Source organism: Leptonychotes weddellii, chromosome 1 (genome assembly GCF_054177405.1).
Source record: "Leptonychotes weddellii isolate Sample4059 chromosome 1, ASM5417740v2, whole genome shotgun sequence".
NCBI lineage: Eukaryota > Metazoa > Chordata > Mammalia > Carnivora > Phocidae > Leptonychotes > Leptonychotes weddellii.
The window spans coordinates 181,824,552-181,848,902 of NC_138369.1; the positions used below are offsets into that span (position 1 = coordinate 181,824,552).

Sequence of the window (24,351 nt, forward strand, 5' to 3'; positions counted from 1 at the left end):
GATTGTGAAAATTAAATATACCTTAAAGAAGTAAAAGCTCCACTCCGAAGATGTTTAAAAAAATAGTCCAGAAGAAATTCCAAAGAAGATATCTAAGAAATGTTCTGAGCGATTTTAGCGTCACTGGGGTTGGCTCCTGCTCTGAGCAGACAGCTTTGACTTTGGCCTTAAGCTGTGTGTGTGCTTTTTAAAGATCTTCACATTCCTAAGGGACTTTGTTGTCTTGACTTGTCAAGCATGAACAAGCAAGAATTGCATTTTTTTCTTCTTCTTCTTCTTTTTTAAGGTTTTATTTATTTAAGGGCGCCTGGGTGACTCAGTCGGTTAAGTGTCCGCCTTCGGCTCAGGTCATGATCCCAGGGTTCTGGGATCGAGCCCTGCATTGGGCTCCCTGCTCGGTGGGGATTCTGCTTCTCTGCCTCTACCTCTCCTTCTCTTTCTGCCCCTCTGCACCACTTGTGCTCTCAAGAGAGAGGAGAAGGACAAGCAGACTCCCTGCTGAGTGTGGAGCGCACGGTGCTCAATTTCATGACCCCAAGGTCATAACCCAAACCTAAACCAAGAGTCAGTTGCTCAACCGACTGAGCCACCCAGGCACCCCAAGAATTGCATTTCTATATTTGATTTTCCAATTCAGGAATCTGGACTCCTCCCCTAACCTTTTTTTTTTTTTTTAAACTATTGGAATATATAAGTATTTCTCCTATTTCTCCTCAACGAGGGCTTCCTGCCAGGTATCAAGCGTGGTGTTTGTACAGAATAGATTCTCGGGGAATCTAGGTTGCTGACTTGGGTTGTCCAAGTGTGTGGCTCTGGAAGGCAGCCCACAGATCCTCCCACCTGCTCAGGGACAGGATTTGACCCGATGCACTGGGGCCCCGAGCTTCCGTCTGGCTACTGGAGGGGTGCAGGTTATCTTACCGTGTTTACACAGTGAATGACCTCGGTTTCAGAGGTGAGCCCCTGGCCTTCTGATGGCCTGTTTCATTAAGCCTCTCACCAACACCATCTTCATTTTTTTACAAGATTTTATTTATTTATTTATTTGAGAGAGAGAGAGAGCGCGTGCGCACAAGCAGGGAGAGGGGCAGAGGGAGAGGGAGAAGCAGACTCCCCGCTGAGCAGGGAGCCCGATGTAGGGCTTGATCCCATGACCTGAGCCAAAGGCAGACGCTTCACTGGCTGAGGCACCCAGGCGCCCCTCACCAACACATCTTTAATTTCATTATTCTATCACTCATATTTGCAATGATCTCTATACATCTATTGTATAATAGTACTCTTTTTTTAGATTAAGTTGGGAGAATTTTTTTTTTTTTAAGATTTTATTTATTTATCTGAGAGAGAGAATGGGAGATGGGAGACAGAGAGCATGAGAGGGGAAGGGTCAGAGGGAGAAGCAGACCCCCTGCCGAGCAGGGAGCCCGATGTGGGACTTGATCCCGGGACTCCAGAATCATGACCTGAGCCGAAGGCAGTTGCTTAACCAACTGAGCCACCCAGGCGCCCTAAGTTGGGAGAATTTTTGCCGAGTTGAAAAAAAAGGACAGCGTTACTGCCCTTGTGAGTCCTTTGTGCATGCTTTTGAAGAATTGCCCCTCATCTCTACCACGTGGTTTGAAAACTTAAGCTTCTGGGCCCTTTCCAATTCTCGCTTCTAGACAGTCTCGTTCTGCTTGTTGGCACTTGCGAATCGCAGAGTTGGGAATGCGTTTCATGGCTTACACATTTTTCAGACAGCTTATCTTTACATCTCTACTTCTCAGTGATGTGCTTTCATATTCCAAACAGTCACTTCCGAGCCAGGAGGGTTTTGTACCATGAAGTCATGGAAGTGAAGCCGAAGGCGCAAGGGGAGAGCCAGTGCCAATGGGGATCTGTGAGAAGGTTCAACTGTCAAATAATTGTCGTTGCTGCTTTTGCCTCGGAGGTGATAAGGAAGGAGACTCGGGTGCGGATAGGACTCCCATTTGCATCTGCTGGGCTGCACGTCCGATTGGCTTTGTCTGTGTCCTGTAGCCTTTTCCCTAGGCACGGTGTCAAGGTGCTCACACAAACCAGTCCAGACTATGGAAAGCAGACTCCGCATGGAGGGAAGCGGGTTTCGCACCGGAGAAGTGCATGCCACGTGCGATGTGGAGCAAGGAGGGGGAGCTCTCTGTGCGGGTCATCCCTACCCTGGGGCCTGAATGGAGACCCCAGTTACTAGCTTAGAAGGGTAGAGAGCAATGAGAGGCCGGGCCCACCATGGCTTTCCAGGACAATGGAGAATTTTAATCCCTTTTGCTCATGAAACCTAGGGATTTTCAGGATCCTAAGACAAACTTCAAAGAACTCTCCCGATATTTTCAAAGTCCTTCGTGGGTAGGAATGCCATGTTGGTGATGTCCAAAGAAATAAAATTCATCAGTAGAGATTAGAACTAAAATTGCTTGTGCTCATCAGCAAATTGTGAAGATGCCGAGTGCGTGGTTCTGAAAATAGAACAGAAATGCACATCCAGTCCGTTCTTAGCTCTTTGGGTTAATCATACTCTGAAAAAGCCTGGCAGTAGCCTGGGTTGTACAGGTCCTTTGAGGGTAAGCGACAGAGATGTCTCAGAAACATCATGAACTCACAGCCTCCACATTTCAACGGAGGAAGCCCACATCTTTTTTATTTGACCAATAGATGGCCCTGATTAGGCATCCAGATGACGCTTGCAATGTAGGGGAGTCGAGAGAAGGGAGATAGAGGTTCCAGAAAGAGGAACTTCTTCTTCGTCTTTTTTTTTTTTTTGAGATCTCTTTGCTTTTCAGACCATTGAAGAATATTTTAGGAAAGTTTTATTTGGAGACCCAGCTATAAAACTTAAGAGTATTAAATGTACCTCACGAGTAAGCTGGCGTCTGCACGTATATTTTTACCCACTCCATTCTTAATGAGAAATGACTTTCTGGTGACCACAGCAACTGGATGGGAACCCACTGGGGGAGTTACCTGGTGGCATGAGCAAGTAAAAATTGTTTCTTTTGGGTGGATTCTGCCATCACCATCAGCTCCTCTTTTGATGGCTTGATTTCTACCCTGCAGAAAATGGATTGACAGAAAACACCTACCATTCTGTAAGAACAGTATTAGAATGATAACTAAAAGCTTGTGAGAAAGTGACTTTTCTTCGAGAGGTTAGATTATGTTAGAAAACTGAAAGATAACTTTGGAGAGAAGGATAGAAAAGTTTGGGAACTGGGGCTCCTGGGTGGCTCAGTCGGTTGAGTGTCCAACTCTTGGTTTTGGCTCAGGTCTTGACCTCATGGGTCGTGGGATCAAGCCCCACATTGGGCTCCATGCTCAGCAGGAGTCTGCTTGGATATTCTCTCTCCCTCTGCCCCTTCTCCAGCACACGCTCTCTCTCTCTCTCAAATAAATAAGTAAAATCTTAAAAAAAAAAAAAAGAAAAGTTTGGGAACCAAGCAAATTAGGATTCTGTTCTGGAGTCTATTACTTGGTCTACTGGAAATTGGATATCATGGACAAAGCTACATAAAAGGATATTTTTTATAGTGCCAAGACAATATGACCATGCCCTGTAAGAGAAGGAGCATAGAATAAAAAGAAAGACATAATCCCACAACTCAAGCAAGACAGACCATCTTCATTTCAAAGTAATCCCTGGCATTCTTTGTCCATATGTGTTCATGTGTATTCTCCTGCTAGCAATTTTGGAGCCTGTGACCTTCCTGTGCATTATACACATGTTTCCCCATGTCATGCAGTTGTCTTACGTTGTTATAATCTTCAAGGATGCAAATATCTACTTAGAGATGAACCTTAGTGCCTGGATGGACAGCAGGTGCTTTGTTAAATATTCGTCTAATGAAAGGAGGCCCAGGGCATTTGAAAATCATTTTTGCCTGGGATGGAAAGGAAAGGGGGCTGGAGGGATTTTATAGTTTGTTAGTTGCTTCTCATATTTTTTCTTTACATACCATGCTCAGCATAACTGATGTGACCACAGCAAACTTCAGTCAGCTGCAAAATAAGGACAAACTTGATTGGCGTACATTCTGCCCAAGCAGCCCCTTCATTTTGAGGGAGAGCACAAAAGGAAAGGGCCTATCAAGTAGACATGGGTTTATAGTGTGGTGCTTACTGGAACTTTGTACACAAAGTAGGCATTTAAAACTTGGGTGGCTGTTACAGAGTTGACTTACACTTTCACTGAAGCTGGCTCTCTGATTGGCCTGGCTGCATGGGCGTGGGCTCTGGCTGGTGTGGGTACTGTGCTGTCTGTTTAGGGTGTGGGGACTAAGTGGACGGCCATGCAAAATGGCTTTAAAAGAAAGAACAAGGGGTGCCTGGATGGTTCAGTCAGTTAAATGTCTGACCCTTGATTTCAGCTCAGGTCGTGATCTCAGGGTTGTGAGATGGAGCCCCATGTTGGGCTCCGTGCTGGGCATGGAGCCTATTTAGGATTCTCTCTCTCCCTGTCCCTCTGCCCCTCCCCTCCCCCTCCCCAATTCTTTAAAAAAAAAAAAAAGACCAGAAAGAAAGCAGGACCTCCCTTGGTCTCTTGAGACTCTGTGTGTCACATGGTGAGAGGCAAGTTAGAAGGTATAATTCAGAGTGCCTTTACCCTCTGGTTCCTTTCTGAGTACTTCCTCAAAAAACCACCTTGAGAACAAGCATTTTCTCTTTACTTTCTTTTATCCCTTCAAGCATGGAAATAGAACAGCTCTTGGGCTCACCTTTAGAGATGGGCCACAAGATCAGACCACAGGTTGTCCTGGGAAGTGCAGGGCATGGGGAGACCCGAATTGGGTCTTGCTTAACCGTGTACCCTTGGACAGATATCTTAAACTCTTTGGACTTGAGGCACCTGGAGATCCAGGGAATAGACCAGTGCTGGCCGTGACTCAGGAGCGGGGGTGGACCACCTGCCTTGAGTCTCGGTGGCATCTGCGTTCAGCCTGTAACATGGGTATGTTTGCCTAATGTCTTCCCAGGTGCCATCAACTTCCTGCGCTCTCTTCTGGAACCAGATCCTGTGAAGAGGCCCAATATTCAGCAAGCACTGGCGAATCGCTGGCTTAATGAGAATTACACGGGCAAAGTGCCATGTAATGTCACCTATCCCAACAGGTAAGTACACACAGAGGGACCCCTTCTCAAGCCAGATGGGGCTGCCTCCTGAGCCCTGAATACTTCTGGACAGGAAGCAGTACATGATTCAAGGAAAAGCTGAGTTTTCTCTTGGCTGCCCATCCCCCACTCTGTGCCCACACATCCAGGGACAGGCCCACCTCAGTGCACAAGACGAAGGGTAGAGGGGGACATCCCATGTGGTTGTGCAGACTGTGCCCTGCACGGGGCACCCAGCAGAGGGTGGGTGGAGGCTGGAATCCACACCACATTCCCCTTGTCATTCTTGCTCCGGGGGCTTACATCTTCACAGAGTGGCACCTCTTTCTAATTCACACAAAGGGACCGTTCAGACTAGCTGTGGCCTGAGTGTGTGTGTATGTGTGTGTGTGTGTGTGTGTGAGCGTGTCTGTGATGGTATCTGGTTGTATTTGAGTGTGTGTGAGATCCATTCCTGGGCTCTCCCACCAGCCTCAGGCAGAATCCAGTGGGATTGGCCCTCTCCCCATTCAAACCACCCCTCGGGCCCCTCTTCTGCTGCTTCTTTGCTCCGATGTTTAGTTTAGCCCCGAGTCCCCTGCTCAGAATGGTGGGGGCAAGAAGAAAAGGCAGTAGAAGGAGACAGTTGCTTCAGGCCATGTTTCCCGGTGGACTTCCTGTGAAGGCTTCACCTTAGCAGCTTCCAAGAGGAGGATGCTTCAGGCAAGGCTCGCAGGCGGGGATCCACAGCGTGGAAACCCTGAGGGGCACCTCGTGGTGGCCCACACGTTGCCATTGCTGCTGCACTGACTACAGATTTGAAAACAAGTACAAGAAAGCATTTCCTTGTACTTTCTTCCTACTCATTTGACATATTGTTAACTGCCCTGAGTGAAGCATGAGGCCCCTCACCTTGGTTCCTTTACAGCAAACATGAAGACCACATGGGTCAAATACCTTCCAGTTCTGGGACCCACACTCTCGGGCCTGGGCCTGCTCACTGTAGTCTGAAGCCCAGATGAGAACAAGGACCACTGATGAGGGGGACAGATATTTTTCAGAATGTCCAGGAGGGTCTGGAAACATCCACCAAGCCGTAGGAAAGCTGTCACACTGAGTTCTCCAAATAGGATGGGCAGGCAGGGCTCTGTCTTGGGGAGAAAGTTCTAGAAGAACTTTAAGAGGCCACAGGTGGAGTTTGCATCCATGCTACTGAGCCAAATTTACACTCACTCTGAGTATGGATGAGGTAGTTTCACTCCGCTGCCATCTAGAATTCTAGCATTTGACTCTTGAGAGGTAATTTAAACCAAGTCTAGGTTACTTAGGTTACCAGGGGAACCTGGAAATAGACTGCTGGTTTCCACCACTGGCTCCGCTTGGCCCGTGTCTGAAACAGACACCAGAAATATTACCTCAAGGTGAGATGGAAAGCAAAGCCGGGGAGCCATGGCTCATCACCAGTGCTCACGAAGGATGGCAGCGCACAGGTATGCTTTCCGCTAGAGGAGGGCGTGCTGGTGACAGCCACGTGAGTCATTAAGCTAATGTAATCACTGCCTAAATGAGCATAATCAATCCACCGAATGTGGCAGCTGTTGGAAGGAAGCGGAGCTGGCATTAGAAATACAGTCTCCCCCTCCTTGTTGGCCGCATCCTCATTCACAAAGAATCCTACCGTGGCGCCTCATTCTATAGCTTGTCCACAGGTGGTAGTCAGGCATTTGTAGATTAAACCAAATTCAAGGATCCTGTACTGGATTTTGCCAGATTAGCCATTTTTTTTTGCCTTTGGACTTGGTCAGAAGCATAAAGGCTGCACATGAACTAGCTGAGTTGTGAAAGTGGTTAAGATCATGTCTATTGAAGAAAACAGCCGCTTACTATCTTCTGTTTATACAAGGCCCACTGCTCATTTTGTACCAGAGGCAAATCAGTGTTCGTTTTAAAGTACCAAAACCAGAAATCTGAACTCTTGTGGGAGGTAGGTTTTTTACAGTCTTGATTTTGAAAAATGTGTAAGGCAAAAAAAAAAAAAAAAAAAGCAAGCAAGAATCAGTGCTTTTGATAGTTATTTTTCTGGTTTGACCAGAGCACAGATAAATGGAGTCAGAACATGTGATCAGGGAAAGGAATATGGACTGTATTATAAAGTATATTTTATAGCTTCCCAACAAACCTAGCCTCAGATTTCATTATTTTAGATGTTGTTAAAAATGTTTTACTTTGGGGAAAGAGCAAAAATACAGGGCTTATGTTTTGTATCACTCTTCTGTAAAGCCTTCTGTTAAGTCGTTTGGGCTTCCAAGTTGATCTTCAAAAGGCAAGAGGAAAATAACTTTAAAAGTCAACTTTTTATAATAAATATTCGTGCCAGTCAGTCAACAGTTTGCTGTGCACGGGCCAGCCTCCCTGTGTGCTAGAAGCAGATATTTTTAGGGAGGTAACCTTGGCTGCCTTCCTCCATCGCTCTGCTCGAGCCTGGACAGTCTCCCACCATCCAGTTAGCTCTGGAGGTGGGCGGGAGGGAAAGGAGGTCATTGGCAACAGGGTGAAATTAGGCCAAATTGGTAAAATAGGTTATTTAATGCAGATTTACTCAGAATTATACCTGGGGTTCTGGAACGTTTTACTAGTGTCCAAACGTGGGGAGATAGTCAAAATTAAGTAACCGATATTGCAGACTTCCAAATACACATGTTGCTTACTGAAAATGTTTAGTACTCTCAGTCAACAGAGTCGACAGTGTCTTTTGGCAGAGCTCTCGTGTTTCTGAAGACAATGGCTATCGAAGGGCCGAGATGGGGTGCCTGCCCCTGCTTACTGCCCCCTTCTCACCTCCACCCCCCAGCCCCACCCTGGTGGCACCCCTCTGCCACAGCGCTCTCTCTTGGGGCCCTGCTGCGGGTAGCGGGGGGCGGGCTGCCGAGGGTGGCGGCCGGTTGATTGGCCAGGGGCAGCTCACGCAGCCGTGATCTGATTGGCCAGGGGTGAGGCCATGAGGCCATGGTCTGATTGGCCAAGGACAAGGCACAGGGCCATGGTCTGATTGGCCAGGGGCAGGGCCACGCCCACACAGTCATTACTGGGTAGTTTCCAAAATCGAGCCTTCTGCTTTAGTGAGTGCTTTGGCAAACTTCAAGTAATTGTATTCTTTTTTAACAAACATTATTTTTACCACTAGTCATTCCGAACCCCCCCCATCCGTTATCTAGAGTTTGATTTTGTGGCCAACAAGGAGGGGGAGGTGGATTTTGAGGAGCATTTTCTTTGGATGGCACTTCCCCGTATCTAACGAGGGAGTGCTGCTATAGGTTATACCGGTGGGTGGTGGAAGATGGTCCGCAAACCTAGGTCTGCCCTTGCTGCCCTTTTCAGCTGGCCTGTAAATTTGGCAAGTCAGTTTCCTCTTCTGTATCATTATGGACTTGTCCTGTGTGGTTTCTCAGGGTATTATGGTCCGAGGTCCCATAAAAAATGTCCTCGGACCCTTGGTGGAGGGTTGGTGGGCTACAGAGCTCTCTGGCCGGGTGTGCTTGCCATCTGCTCAGAGTGCCCTATTTATATCTCTCTTAAGGGATTTAGAATGTTCTATTTGATGATGTACCCCTCCTATCATCACACACACACTCTATGCTCCTCAGCCTACTTTGTTGTTCTCCATAGACCTTCCTTGTGTCTGTTTATTTGAGACCTGCTGAGTGTAGAGGTTTAGCATCTAGACTCTGAGCCAGGCTGCCAGGGATTGAATTCTGGGGCTCCTCCTTCCTGCCTATGGGATCCCAAGGCAAGTCATTTCCCAGGTGTGGGCCTCAGTTTCTTCCATCTGTAACATAGTACCTACTCGTAAGATTTTCATGAAGGCTAAATGAATTTATTTGGTTTGTTCCCCACTGCAGTGTCGACTCCACAAAACAGGGACTTGTTGAAGGAATGAATAAATGAACGAGTGGATGAGTAGATAAATGAATAGCAGGCATTCATTCCTAACCAAGGAGTTTATCTTCATAAGAAGCTTTAATCTGCCTTCCGAGAGCACCCTACTTTATGGCCGAGTCCCCAGTTCCCTCTTTGTGAATGCGGGATCTCACACTGTTCCTTCACACAGTCTGGGTTGGCTCCTGAATGCGCTCCTTTCCCAGCCCAACTTACATCCAACTCAAGTGTGGGCTCTACCCATGTCCAATAAACACATTTTTAGAAAAGAGTGCCAGATTGTAAAGCAATTCAGGGATAATTGGGGGAAATTTGAATATAGTCTAGATATTAGAGAATACTAAGAAATTATTACAAATTATTAAATCATTGAGTATGTGAATGGTATTGTGATTCTGTAGGAGATGTCCTTGGATCTTAAAGGTACACACTGGGGTGTGCACCATTGTCACGAAGAGCGACCCTCACCCTGTGTACATGGCACCTTGGGATCTGATGGTGTGGGGCTGTCACGGTTAGGAAGACATTTAGAAAACAGAACATGAAGAGCTTCTAGAGCTTTTTTAGTGCGCTATTTTTTTTTTCAGGTCATGATGCCTGTGATTTAAAATACTTGAGCACTAAATACACAAATAAATGAAGAAAATAGAACAAAGTATTAACAGTGGTGTATTCTGGTGTTGGGTACACAAAGGGTATTTATACTCTTCTCACTAGTTTTCTGTCTGTGTGACATTGTTCATAATAAAAAAGTCAAGTGAATGAATGAATGGATGGATGGACACGATTGTTCATAGGGGCCCTGATTGGTGGGGGGCGGTGGATGCTTTGTGCCGCCATGTTTGTGAGCATCACTGAAGAGGCCCTGGAGCCCCTCAGTGGAGGTGGAGAGGTGACCGGTGCTCTCTCTGCTGGGCAGGATTTCCCTGGAGGACCTGAGCCCAAGTGTGGTGCTTCACATGACGGAGAAGCTGGGCTACAAGAACAGTGACGTGATCAACACTGTGCTCTCCAACCGCGCCTGCCACATCCTCGCCATCTACTTCCTCTTAAACAAGAAACTCGAGCGCTATTTGTCAGGGGTGAGTGGGGCCCTAGTGGCAGTTTTCTCTGCTCCCCGTGGAAAAAGGAGCTCTTAAACCTACAGTGTTTCTCAGTTGCTGACACTTGATCTGAGCTGTTAATTTAAACTAAATGGGAGGCTGAGTTTCTGAATGTGGGATAAAAGAGTAGCAAAACCTGCTTCTCAGGTAGCTAGCGCTTCTTACCTGAGGTGTTTTTCAAATATCCTCCCACAGAGGTAAGCCCTGGGCGGCACTGTGAGAGATTCAAGCCACTTTCCCCTTCAGTTTCTCTCTTGCGTTTTCTGTCTGCCTCTGAGCTCCTTGGGTTCCCATGTTAAAGGCATCGGGGACTTCTGTGGTCATAAAAGTTGGGGAGCAATGCCTCTCAAGCATTCATCTCTAAAGCATGATTTATGAGAAAGGCATTATTTATATTTACTTCTCTGGAAAGTAAAATGAAATTGAGCTTTACTAGCTTGGCCCTGGTGCCTTCAGTCTGGGCGTCAGAGAGTAGGTGTCCTATGCAACAGGTGAGGTACCCTCATGCCTTGGTCACCTTCGTCCCTCTGCCACAAGCAGTTCATCTATGCCTGGGGAAGGAATGTACATGCTTCGGTATCTAGTTTTGACTAAATCATCTCTCTCTGCTTAATAATTCGGCATGGAGGGCGCCTGGGTGGCTCAGTTGGTTAGGCGACTGCCTTCGGCTCAGGTCATGATCCTGGAGTCCCGGGATCGAGTCCCGCATCGGGCTCCCTGCTCGGCAGGGAGTCTGCTTCTCCCTCTGACCCTCCTCCCTCTCATGCTCTCTGTCTCTCATTCTCTCTGTCTCAAATAAATAAATAAAATCTTAAAAAAATAAAAAAATAATAATAATTCGGCATGGAAAACTTGATCGAAGGCAATATGGTTCTGCACACCACTCCTGTTTCTCCTACTCGGAACAGTGGAGGCTGACCGGTTCTGATAGGAAGTCAGCCTGTTAGATTCAGAATTGTCAGGAAGCCCATTGGAAATTTGATTGCAAATCCATTGTCACAAAGAGCGACCCTCACCCTGTGTACATGGCACCTTGGGATCTGATGGTATGGGGCTGTCACGGTTAGGAAGACATTTGGAAAACAGAACATGAAGAGCTTCTAGAGCTTTTTCAGTGCGCTATTTTTTTTTTTCAGTGCAATTTAAAGTCATGTGATAGCCAACCCAGTGTTTTGAAAAATTCCACTAAACAATAGACTTAGAAACCTTTTGTGAGGTTTCCCTATTAGCGCTGAAGATGAAAATCCACCTACAGTTGGGGAAATGATATTCTCCCTGCCATGGCAGAAAGGACCACACAATAATGCCCAGAAGGCAAGATGGTCAGAGTGTGTCTCTTTAGCGAATAGATTTGGGAGATGTCTAGAAAATGTTGCTGAATAGACCAAGAAGCTCATTGGGAGGTTTGTTAAACAGTTGGACGAGAGTGCAGATGTTTCTAAGCTGACTCAGCTTAGGGAATTTGTTCGATTTTGCTCCAATGGGAAATTATCCACAGAAGTACTTTTTGGGTGAACCACCAAAGGAAAGATGTACACGAGGAGAAGCATTCTCAACAGTAAAAGGCTTTTAAAAATAAGAACAGTGTTTTATGGCGGCGGGGGGGGAGCATGCCCTGCATCAGCAGTGATGGGATGACGCTTCTGATGGGGAGAAATACGCAGCTTTGAGACTGGACGTTAGAGATGGTGTCACAGTTGCAGGAAAGCTACCGTAGGAGAGAAGTTGAGGCCAGAAAGACAGGACCCTTGACAGAGTATTTTTTTTAAAGATTTATTTATTTATTTGGGAGCGAGAAAGCGCATGTGTGCGCGTGTACAAGTGCTGGGGGGGAGGGGCAGAGGGAGAGAGTCTTAAGCAGATTCCATGCTGAGCTCAGAGCCTGATGCAGGGCTTGACCTCATGACCCTGAGATCAGGACCTGAACCAAAACCAAGAATTGAACGCTTAAGCGACTGCGTCACCTAGGTGCTGTGACACAGTGTATTTTTTATATCATTTTATTATGTGATAAGAAGTAAGAAAATCTCTCGTACCGTGCCCAGGTTCTCTGTTCTCCCGTGATGATGAGCTTAAAAGATACTGGACTTGAAGCTGCTTCCCATTTCCTTTTTGTGAGACCACATGCCCCATGTTTCTTTCTTATCTTATCCTTTTAAATTCTATTTGATACATATTTTATCATGTACGTGATCTGTTCGTACAGTGGTACATACTTATAGTTGTAAATAAATATGCATACGTTATAGGTGCCTTCCTATACCTTTTTCACTTATATGGGTTCAAGGTCACACCATTTGGGGACCACTGTGGTAGAAGATAGTAGTTGAGAATTTAAATAGCTGTCGAGTAAAAGGAAGAAAAGAGGATCAACACACTGATTTTTTTTTTCAAATGATGACTGTTGTTCAAAAATTAGTTTTTAGAAAGTGTCTCCATGAAGCTATCAAATTCACAGTTCCATATTTAAAGGGTGAAATTGCTACTTTCCTAAATAAGCTAGCCGATTCAAACATTCTTTTGGCAGAACTTCTTTGGATGCCGATCGATGAGATGGAGGGACTTTTGGGGTTTTTTGTTTTGTTGTTTTTTTAAGATTTTATTTTTAAGTAATCTCTACACCCAACGTGGGGCTTGAACTCACAACCCAGAGATCAATAGTCACACACTCTACTGACTGAGCCAGCGAGGCACCCCGAGGGACTTCATTTATTTATTTATTTATTTATGATTCATTTATTTATTTTTAGACAGAGAGAGCGAGTGAGCGAGCACGCACATGAGCAGGGGGAGGGGGAGAGGGAGAAGGAGAGAGAGGATCTCAAGCAGACTCCACACTGAGTGCATAGTTCGACGTGGGGCTTGATCTCACGACCCTGAGATCATGACCTGAGCCAAAACCAAGAGCCTGAAGCTCAACCGACTGAGCCACCCAGGCGCCCCGGGACTTTAGTTTGTGAAATATTTCCTTTCCTCTGTCTGCCTCCACATGTACAGATATAAACTTTGGTTACTCACACTCTTCCTAAACAATCACTAAAGCTCTTAGGCTGCGTCTTGATTTGTCTTTGTTTCTTGCCATCTGCTTGTTTCTGCTGCTGCACTCCACTCGGCGTTGGGGTGGCATGCAAGCGTTGCAAAGCCGAGCCATTCTTTGGGTACCGAGAACGTTCCCTGGAAACTCAGCTAATGTGGTTCTCGCTGCAGAAGTTTTTTATTGTATTGTGTCTGTTTTGCACTTAACCCTTCAATCACAGGACATACCTGGTCTGAGAACCAGCGTCTAGGCGAGGGGCTGCTTTTAACTAGAGTGAATTAATCCCCACAGACAGCTGGTCTGCTCCATAATTTCCACACATGGCTAATTTAATTGCATGGTATGCACTGTCCCAGCTATTAATCTCATCAACCAATTACCAACAGCCCAAGTATAATTTTAAAACCGAAACTAGTGAACTAAAAAGTAAAATGCATACCTTAATTATTCCTTAATTATTTGTCATTTCTCCTTTTCTCTCTTGGTTGTCATTTCTTCTTCCTAAAACCAAGAAGCGTGGACTTTATGTCGGAGCCTTATGTAAGGCCATTCCGTGAATATTTGTTGGTTGGCAAACTAATTAGTCATTTAATTCACCCGTCTCCAGACACGATTGCACGTCAGTCATGCACCTAGATCATCTTAGATACAGTTTGCCATCATCTTTGAGCTGTATTATGAATTGCTGTGACTCACTGGGGGGTGGGGCAGATGAGGCTTCTTGTTTTTCAGTAAGCCAATAAGCAAGGTCCATATCCTGTTTAATAGGTCAGTAAAATAAGTTATTCTTTCTAGCTCACGTATTTGGTTTCTGCTTTCACATCTTAGAGTAGCCTTCATTGCACCGATGAAAAATCTGAGACCAGCAAGGAGAGGTGATGTGCCCAGGGTCAACAATAGGAGGTTGCCTGACTCTGGGTCTGGGGCTCCCCGCCTTACGGCATCCCGCCTGCAGGCCATCCTCGGATGAGGCTTTGCATCGCAATTAACTGGCTTGCCAACCACTTTTGACACTTTCTCCGCCAAGCGCTGCTTTAAAAATGAATGACTACTTAACGGACATTTCTGTATCCTGTGAGTTATGCCGTGCTCCCCCCCCCCTTCTCCTCTGATAGAAATCTGACATCCAGGACAGCATTTGCTACAAGACCCAGCTCTACCAGATAGAAAAGTGCAGGCCCAGCAAGGAGCCCTACGAGGTGAGTGACCCCCAAAGCAAAACCCGGGATCGCTTAGGAAGAGTGGATTCCCATTTGGAGAGCAGAATGGACCGGAAACCAATGATGGTGGGACACAGAAGCAGCAAAAGACAAATACTTACTGGCTTAACTGAGCCCCGAAAGATGGTTTCCAGTCGAGCCACAATCTCTCAGTCGTCGGACTGTGTGGTTCTCAGCTGTGGCCACACATTAGAATCACCCGGGAGCATTTAAATATCTGGGTGCACAGATGCACCTCAGACCAATTCCACCGAATCTCATGGGGCAGGAATCGGGGGCGGGGGGTGGTTGGGGGGGGGCTCAGTATTTTTTAAAGCTCCCTGGCTGATGCCATTGAGTGGCCAAGGTTGGAAACCATTGTGAAGTCTTCAAAAGGCAAAAATGAGATGCTCAAAAATATACATGAGTGTAACGCTTGGCATCAGAAGGAGAAAGTAAAATGAGGGACAGGAAAAAGTGCTGGATGAAAGTAAGCTTTTCCGGGCACCTGTCCTTGCAACTTGATGCTGCCTAGTACATACGTAAGAGAAAATACCAAGATTCTTTGATTTCAGAGTAAAAACTAGTATCATATGGCAAGTTGTACCAACTTCAGACCCCACATGCATGCTTGGGAAGAGACTGCCTGGGAAGCCAGACCCAGGGCCCGGGGTGAGGCCGTGCCCCCACTCCCCCCCCGCCCCGGACGCCTCACTCGGCACTTTGTCAGATGCGGCTTCTCTGCCTTCTTGCTGATTTTCCTGGGAATCTACTTGATTTCCCCTCCCGAGCCTCCGGAATGTTTTCGTTTGAGGAGAGATCAAAAGGGGAGCCCCCCATGCCCTGCTTGAGGCCAACGGGCCTGCCCACTTCCCTCCTCCCTTTTCGGACTCCGTTTTCATCCTGATTATTGCACGAGCTGGGCCTGTCACCAGAGAAGGAAGTTCTCCCAGGTTTTTCCTGAGCAAAGGCTGCAGTGAGGGTGGGTGGTGACTGAGCATCATGCCAGGCTCCTTGGCAGCGACAGAGAGCACGTGGGGCACGGCCCAGGCCAGTCCAGTTACACAGGTGACACAGAGTTGTCACGTGTAAATGTGACAGGAGCCCAGGGAAGGCCACCCCTGAGCGTCAAGGCAAGGCAGAACGGCACGGCTGTCCCATCTAGGCCCAGCCTAGGGGACGCTGTGATTGAAGGAGGTGGGGATGAGGAGGCACGGAGGCAAGGATGACAGGGGTGGCCAGGGAGCATGCAGGAGACGCTGCTGGGAATGGCACCAGGGAGACCGTGGGAGAGGCCGAGTGTAAAATGGTCAGTGGTGTCGGCTGCGCAGTTAGTTAGACCCTGGGGGCTCTTACAGAGACCAGCTCGTGGAAGTGGCAAAGGCAGAAAGAGATTGCATGGGTTTCAGAAGGGGAAGAAGGGAAGTGGAGACAGTGAGCGTAGACCTCTCTGTTGGTGGCCTTGGCAGTGAAGGGAAGGAGAGGCCGTGTCCCCCCGCCCCCCGCCCCGCTTGAAGGATGCGGGATTGGGAGGAGTGAGGGCAGAGGAAGTTGGGAGGAACTCCAGGGATGGCTGGGGGTGGTGACCCCAGGCTGGAGGCCTCCTTCCTCTGAGACAGGCTGCAGCACCAGCATGATCAGGATGCACATCAGCTTTGGGGGGGGGGCCGGGTGTGCGCTGGGGCTGAGCAGCAAGCCCGCTTTCGGGCTGAGGGCAGGAGGGCGGAGGTGGTGTAGGAGCCAGACTCCACTGAGCTCCAGACCCCTCCGGCCAATTGCTTACTAAACCTCCTCCTGCATGAGCGAAGGTGTCCCCAAACCAGCGTGCCTGGAACCGCCCCACCCCCAGTGTCTCTGCAGATGGTAGCCCCACCCTCAGTACAGGGCAGAAACCCAGGAGTTACTTTCCCCCAGCCTCAGATCCTGTCAGCAGGATCTGCCAGCTTGACTCCTAAACATCTCAAACCCCACCACCCCCTCTGTCTCTGCCCTCCCACCCCCCAGACACCACCGCCTCCGGCCTGGATGTTGGCCACAGCCCTAACTGGTCGCCCCCCCTTCCCCATGAACCCCTGGCTCTCCCTTTTTTGCACACCAGCCAGAGCCGAGCCATCCACACTCAGATGGGATCACGTTACTTCCCTGCTCCAAGTCTTCGAAAGCTTCCTTAACCTGGAAGGCAAAGTCGGTGACATGGCCGCCATGTCGCGGATTAGCCTGGCGTCTGCTTGCCTCTCCAGCCTTGTCCCCCAGACCCACACACACAGCCCGTCTTCTTGCTGTGGGCTCAGACCCACGGGGCCTTTCAGACTTCTGTGCTCTCTTGGCTCCTAGCGCTGTGTATACCCTGTTCCCTCTTCCAGAATGTTCCCCTCACCTCTCTTTGCTGACTGGTATCTTCTCTCTTCAGATTCTAACCCCTGCCATTCTCTGACCTCTGCCATTAGGTCCCATCTCTCCACAGGCTGTCACACCCCATCCTGCGTCCTGGAGCTCGTCCCATTTGCACGTTCTGTTTGCTCAGGGAGTGTTTGACTCACGTCTCTCTCCCACTCTGGACCGTGAGTTCCTTAAGAGCAGGGAGTGTGTCCCCTTTGCTCCTCATAGTATCCCTAGAGTCCCACACAATGCTCTGGCATGCAGTAGGCGCTCAGCAAATATTTGCTACATGAACAAATTAAAGAATCAGGTGGATCTTGCCCCAGGTCGCAGGTAGAATTGGGACCACGAGGGAAGAAGGTGGAATGATCCAGGAGGGACACCTAGCTTGACTGCAGTGGGGGACACACCTGCAGCCTAGCACCCAAGTCTCACCGTCATTACCAGGTGCCCAAGCCCTAAGGCAGGGAGGGACATCTCCTGGTCACTTGCTCAGAGGGTCATCACCTCAGCTGGGGTGCAGAGGATGCAGAATTCACCGTGAGGCTTTCTTGCCTCTTGGTCTGCATTCGACTCTTGAGGGGCTCAAGTAACAATGCACCTAGTGCCCCATGTGTGTGCCCGCGGTGGCCTCTGAGCCACCTTGCTGACGTCCGTGTCCTTGGTTGCCCTCGAACCTGACCCCTGTGATTGTTTGTTTGAAAGCGTCTGTCATGGGAAAGGGGCCTTTTTTTTTCCCCCACCCAGATTACTTTCCTCGGATGATTATCTCGTTTGGCCTGAAAACACATGGCGAGTGTTTTAAACATTTGTTGAAATATTTAACGGTTAGGGTTTAAATAGGAACGCTAATGGGAAAAGAGCATTTCAATTTTCTATGATCCGTTTGTTTTCTCCAAAGGCAGCAATACTTGTACTAATTAAATTACAGGCCGTTACTAGATTATCTAACCCGCCTCTGTTGGAGCCCAGAGAGTGGAATGGGGCCAGTTAGAAAACGTGTTCAGAGTAGCTGAAAGGGCCCAGGGTTTCTCGGTGAAGCCGCCTCCTCAGAGCCTCCATGCGCCTCCTTCCAGTCGCCATGCGCTGGTCCAGGAGAAGTGCAGGCTGGCTGGGGTGGGGGGTGGGGGGCTCCGGGCCCGTGTCCCGGCCCCGGGAGCGCGCGTGGCCTCTTTGTTCTTCTCAGTTCCAGTTCTTTTTCTCCTAGGAGACAAAAGAGCTGAATTAAATTGAAAAAAATGCCCCCCTTGGGATTACAGGGCTGTTCTTGTACGACTTCTTTCCTCCTCTTCCTTTCTCCTCCTCCTCTTCCTTTAAAAGGTGGCAAATATGTCTGTAAAAGTGGGACACATGTTTCATCTGAGAACGCCTCAAGCGTGTGCCCCAGGGACTCCTCTTCCTAAAAAAAAAAAAGAGGCCCTCGAGGACGGGGGAGGTCGAGGAGGGGCACTCGTCATTTTGAAACTGGCTTCTGAGAGCCGCATGGAGCCAGAGGTCATGTTTGTTAAAATCCGCTAAGGTGCAGAGCAATGTCAGCTCGGCCTCGGAGGGCTTCTCAGCAGCGCAGTCACGGGGCAGCGTGGGAAGGACGCTGTGCGGGGGGTGGTGGCAGAGGGACCGGATCTGCGTGCGGGGGCTGCCGTAACAAAGGGTCACACACAGGGCGCCGAACAGCAGGGATTTGCTGTCCCTCAGTTCCGGAGGCCAGAAGTCTGAGCTCAAGGCTGGTTCCCTTCGAGGGCAGCGAGGAGAGAACCTGTCCCGTGCCTCCTAGCTACTGGGGGTTACCGGGATCTTGGGGGTTCCTTGGCTTTGGGGTTCCTTGGCTTATAGCACCACTGATCTCTGCCTGCAGCTCTTCTCTGCAGGTGCGTCTCTATGTCCAGTTTCCCCCCTTTTATGAGAATCTCAGTCCCACTGCATTGGGGCTGGATGACCTCCGTAAAGGTGATTCCCCAGCAGGCCCCCTCCTCAAAGGCGAAGGCGAGTGCGCTTTCACACGCCCCTTTCCCCCAAGCATCAAAGGGGACATGATCCGCCAACCGTCCTGACTCTGTCTTCCAAGAAGGTCACATTCTGAGGTCCTGGGGGTGAGGACTCCAACATAGGAACTTGGGGGAATGCAATTCAACCCATCACAGGGGCAGTAAGTTTAAAGGGAGAATATTAAAATGTTCGCTTGGTGTCTTGTTTCAAATCTATGCAACTTGTAAAAATAAAGTCTGGAATCAGATCAGACAATCGGTGCTGTTGGAAATCGGAATGGTGGTTACCTTTGGGGGCTGGGAGAGGACACCGGTGGGGTTACCAGTTGGGTTCTGTATCTCGATCTGGGTGCTGCTTCTGTGCATGTTTTTGCTCTTGGGGAAAATGCATTGGTTGAACCGCTTCCTTGCCAGGAGAGCACTCCTCCGTTAGGTGTCTTAGACTTAATAAAAACTTACCTAGAAAATCTCTTCAGTGCATGAAGTAGAGTATCTGCTGCCTAGTTGCACGATGGTTTAGGAGTTTGGCTTCTTGTCTCTAAACATGGAAACAAATAATTCTCAGCCAGAGCTGCAAGTGGCAGGAGATAGAGTTTAGGGGATAAACGGCAGGTACAGCTTCTTAAATTGTTGAAAATGTTGCTTTTCATAGGCCTCCCTGGACACCTGGACAAGAGACCTTGACTTCCATGCTGTGCAGGTAAGAACTTGGGGGTTATGATGGATTAGTTCGAGTTCTCCGGGAAGAACCAACAGAGAGAGAGAGAGAGAGAGAGAGAGTGTGTGTGTGTGTGTGTGTGAGATGCCTGGATACCCAGGGAAAAGTGGATGCTTCAGCTCAGTCCCAAGGCCTTCTGGAAGCAGAATTCCTTCTTCCTCAGGACACTTCAGTCTTTTTCCTCTTACTGCCTTCAACTGATTGCATGAGGCCCACCCACATTGTGGAGGGCCCTCTGCTTGACTCAAAGCCTACTGATTTAATCGCATCTAAAAAATACCTTCACAACATCTAGACTGCTGTTTGACCAAACACTGGGTACTAGGGCCTAGCCAAGTCGACACTTGAAATTAACCTTCACATATGACCCTGAAGGTTGGTGGGTCTTTGCTCAGGGCTCTCTGGATTCTCTGTACCCCTATCCTGCTCTGGCATTGAAATGCAGAATCCGATTGTGAGTGGGTTTATTAGAATCCCCTCAGATCAGACTGGTGCTTTCTATGTTTAGTTGACCATTTTTTATTGTCTTGCTGTAACTGTACACTTGGTTATGCATTCATGTTTCTACCTATATGAGAAGTGGGCTGTGCAACAGTCCAGAGCTTCTGTGGCCTAATTTATGAACCAAGCCCTCTTTTTCTCAGCTCTGTTGTGTTTTTCCTGCGGCAAAATCAGATCTCTGTGGCTTTCCCAAAGCAACCAGCAAGCAACACCCAGGCCCCTGGGTCATCCCAGTGGAAGGTCACCCTGTTATACCCACAGGAGCAAAGCTGGGGAGGAAGGCGGAGGGGGCCCGCTCTTTGGAACACAGGAGGCTAGAGTCACAGGGATGAGTCTCAAGGGACCAGCCCTGGGGCTCAGATCTCAGAGGCCGAGGACCTGCTTTTCCTCCTCCCACTGCCTGTTGGGCCTACAGACGGATCCTTTCAGAAGCCCGGTGCACCATCACTCACTAGCTTCTTCCTGTCTCCTCTCAAACAATCATGACACTGGGAGAGTCTTGGGTAGACAGTCCTTTATGAGGCCACATTTTCAAAGCGTCCAGTTTTGTCAATGTCCACGCACTTGTGCAGTGGGTGGAATGTGGTTTATAGGAAACCGGAAGCTGTTTTGTGTGGGGCTTGCTTCTGGGGCCTCACGGGGTCCCCTCTCTCATCTGCCTTGGGGAGTTTGGTTGGGGGGATGCGGGTGTGGGGAGCCTGTGAGAATCAGAAGAAAGCCGAAGAGAGGCAGCAGCATCGCTGGGAGGGGAGTGGGTGTGGGCATGTCGAAGGGGGAGCATAATGAGTCCCTCTGAAGATCCGTTTCTTTTACATAAAGCACTTTTGCATCCTGTTCCCTAGACCTCTTGTGGAGGAAATAGGGCATGCAAATGAAAAGGTATAATTGGATGATAGGTTGCATTTCACCTGTGCTTGGAGGGTGCTGAGATTGGCTGGTGGTACACAAAACGCGTTTCTCGTGTGGGCTGCCGACCCATCCACAGGGACTGATCCAGCAGTTTATCCCCGGCAGGGATCTGTTGGGTGGTGAATTCTTGGTATCCCCCTAAGAAACTGGTCACCGTGAAATCACCCATTCTTTTGGGCTGGAGAAGGGCCTCCTGGGGGCTTTTGGAGAAAACACCAGGGTGCAGGATCCTGGGATTAAGTTCAACAGAGTGGCCCAGCAGGTGTCCTCATTCCATTCGCCCCATCCTTCGCCCCCCACCCCTCCATAGGGGCTTTCTGTTTGGTGCCAAATATCCCTTTGTCAGTTACCGAAGAGATTTCTAGAGCCAACCTTGGGCTCTTTCTGCAGAAAATTCATGCGTAGTACACCTCTCAGTGCTAATGGACTCTAGGGTTAGGTGGTGGTGCTGGCCCCCAGAAACTTTGCATCTTGACCCTTTGGCTTTTGAGAAGCCAGAGAGAGTTGGGGAGGAGCCAAGATGAAGCCACGAAGCCAGGCAGCCCTCTAAAGAGTAGGGATCCCAGAGCAGGCCAAAGGAAGCTGTACTCATTGTTCTAGAACACAGTCCTGAAAAGGAGGGAACTGCAATCTTGTCTTTCCTTCCAATACTGTTTTACGGTGTTTCATAGAAGTGCATTTGATTGCCTTTTTGCCATTTAGAGTGTAAACAGTGGACCTGGTGATTTTTCTCATAAAAACAGAGGTAGAAAGAACAGCATGAGAGGAGGAAATTTTGCCAGACTTTTCAGGACAAGCCTGTCATGTGCCCTTTGATGCTTGGGGGCACAGGGAAGTGTGAAAGCTCGCTCCCCTTTGCATTAGAGAAGGGGGCTGTTGGTGTTTCATTGAAACATGGAGAGGGAAGCAGTGGAGGATCGTGGCCTTGACTGAGATGGGCTGGAGCAGGTGGCCGCCCCTTTCGCCTCGGTAACATCCTGCATCATGACCTGGAGCACAAGTGTCCTCCGTGGCATCCCCAGTGCCGACCTGGAGCCCGGGGACCACAGCCTGGTCGCCGTCCCTCGCCAGCCCCTGTGTCCCCTGGGTTCGCCTTTCGCCTGGCCCTGCCCCAGGCTTCCAGAGGGCGTGCGGCGGCAAGGGTGGAGAACACCCACTTTCCGGGCTTTGCCTCTCCTTTCTTCCCGCCTCAGCCCTCCCCTGGGGATAGCCACAGCGTCCCCCAGGGGCTGTGGCCCCCACGGTGACCCTGAGGCTCTGCGCGGTACCCCCACTTCCAGTTCCTTCCCTCCCATTTTCTCCCGCCCGCCAACTGGGCGACGTAAGGAACCCCACTCTGGAAAGGCTTTGAAAATCCCCCTTGGAAAGGGCCTTACAGGCACAAGGAGGGGCTTCCTTAAGAAGCTTTTCAACAACATCCATGAAAAATGGATGAGCTCTCTTGAATTGCTAATGCTCTTAACGTTGAAGGCAAAAATGTGAAACTGTCTTTTTTTTTCCCCCTCACTGGCCGTGAGGTCAGGGACTCTGTTAAACAGTAAACATCAAACACTCTTTGGGGCCAGAGAAGGAACTTCGGAGCCGTTATCACCCTTCCCAGAAGCTTGAACTCGATTTTAATTCAGTTTGGTTTTCACTGGCTTTTTTTTTTTTTTCTTTAACATTTCAATAGCTATTTATTAAGCCTTCTCTATGTGCCTGGCTTTATGCCAGAGGCTGTGGGGTGGAAGATACAGAAAACAGTAAAATTCACTCCTGTCAGAGGGATTATAATAGAGTTCAGGAAAGGCAAGACTTAGAGCAAAAATGGCTAAACAATGCTGGTGTTAAGCACACAGGCGAGGGCCTGCGTGACCGAGGGTGGGCAAGGCTCAGAAACGGCCAGGATGGCTCAGGGCTCCCACCTCCTTGGCTTGACTGAACACACATGAGTAGACAAGGAGATGGAAGTGGTTGCATTTCATTTGCAAAACCGCTGCCGTGGGCAGAATCTGGGGGTCCTGCTTTAGAGAAGACTACAGATTTCCAGAAGTCTTCATGTGCTTTGCCTTAGCTCCTCCAGCGTGTTCTGGAACAACTGATCTCCTCGGGGTGACCTTGCCCTTGCTGGAACACCTCGAAACAGTGCCGTGCAGGGAGCTGGGGGTGACGGGAGCCGGCCTGTGGCCCAGGGAGGGGAAGAGGGGGGCTCCCTGGAGCATCTGCGGGACGCTCTTCTGTTGTTCAACGTGCAGTTGAGAACAGAGTTTTGAGAGGCTGGGCTTTCTCAAATCTCCTTGGATAATTCTTCAAAAGGGAGTCACGTTGTGTATTTGTGTGTGTGTGAGTACATGTGTTTACTTCTGACTTGAAGGATGAAAAGCCCAAAGAACAAGAAAAAAGAGGAGATTTTCTTCATCGGCCGTTTTCCAAGAAGTTGGACAAGAACGTGCCCTCGCACAAACAGCCCTCTGCCTCTCTCATCTCGCAGATTCAGAACACTAAAGCTCTGCTGAAGGACCGGAAGGCCCCCAAGTCCGGCTTCCCCGACAAAGGTGGGTCAGCTCAGGCTACCGGTTAGGCCCCTTGTGTTGAGATGCGTGGTCACTGCGTCCCCCTCATGGGTGGCTGTGTGGGCGCCTGGGACACACACGAATCTTGTGCCCGTGGGAGAGTGCTGAGCACACCCAAGGGAACCCGAGAACCGTCAAGGCCCAGACCACGTGGTATTGGCCACCCGTGCTGGCAGGCTTTGAGACAGCAGGGGCGGGGTGCACTGTCTTGTGGGAGCAGAGACGGGGTACATGGTATTGTGGGAGGGAGCAGAGATCAGGGTACAAAATATTTCAGGAGTGGCGATTGGGATGCAGGAATAGAGACGGGGGTTGTGGAACAACGCCCTGAAGCATGGTCGATAGAGTCTGGGCTCTGGGCTGGGGGTTGGGGGCTCAGACCCCGCTCTCTTGGCTTGTCGTGAGCTAAGTTCCTGACCCTCAGAGGATCCAAAGTTGTTCCCTTACTCGCGCAAAGAAACCCACCTGTCGGAGCTACTGTGTGGATTAAATGAGGTACACACGTGGGCTTGTCCGCCCTTTCAGAGTCCAGCACATCAGGTAACTGATAAATACGAGGCTCCGTCCTCCGGGACAGTGGTGAGCGGTGTGGAAAGCAGGCAGGCGAAGCAGGAAAGTGTTGGGGAGATTCAAACAGTGGGGCTGTTCCCCGAAGAGAAACCTGGTTCTCAGCCAGAGAGGAAAATTCCATTTGATTCACTTTTATTCTTGATCTTTCCCGAAAGGCGGGGTCTCACAGGAGGAGCTCTGCTTGTCCCCCCACCCCCCCACACACACACTTAGTGCTTCTGCCTCCTGGCTTTGTCGGCAGCAGCGAATTTGGGCCCTTGACGGATGTCCCTGAGAAAGTCTAGGTCAGGGCTGATACTTTGGATAACTTTGCTACCCTCGAGGTGGATTCCATGCCTGGTAGTTTTCCTGGGCCCGCTATC

At 49.2% G+C, this 24,351-nt stretch overlaps 1 protein-coding gene across 1 annotated transcript in view; it reads left to right on the forward strand.

Annotated features, from left to right (window-relative positions):
* HUNK (hormonally up-regulated Neu-associated kinase) overlaps nucleotides 1-24,351 on the forward strand; it is a 101,612-nt gene that overhangs the window by 72,363 nt on the left and 4,898 nt on the right. Inside the window, exons 6-10 of the mRNA XM_081799304.1 lie at nucleotides 4,986-5,121; nucleotides 9,956-10,118; nucleotides 14,292-14,375; nucleotides 19,392-19,439; nucleotides 23,221-23,401. Coding sequence (XP_081655430.1) covers nucleotides 4,986-5,121; nucleotides 9,956-10,118; nucleotides 14,292-14,375; nucleotides 19,392-19,439; nucleotides 23,221-23,401 — 612 coding nt within the window. The remainder of the gene's footprint in view (nucleotides 1-4,985; nucleotides 5,122-9,955; nucleotides 10,119-14,291; nucleotides 14,376-19,391; nucleotides 19,440-23,220; nucleotides 23,402-24,351) is intronic.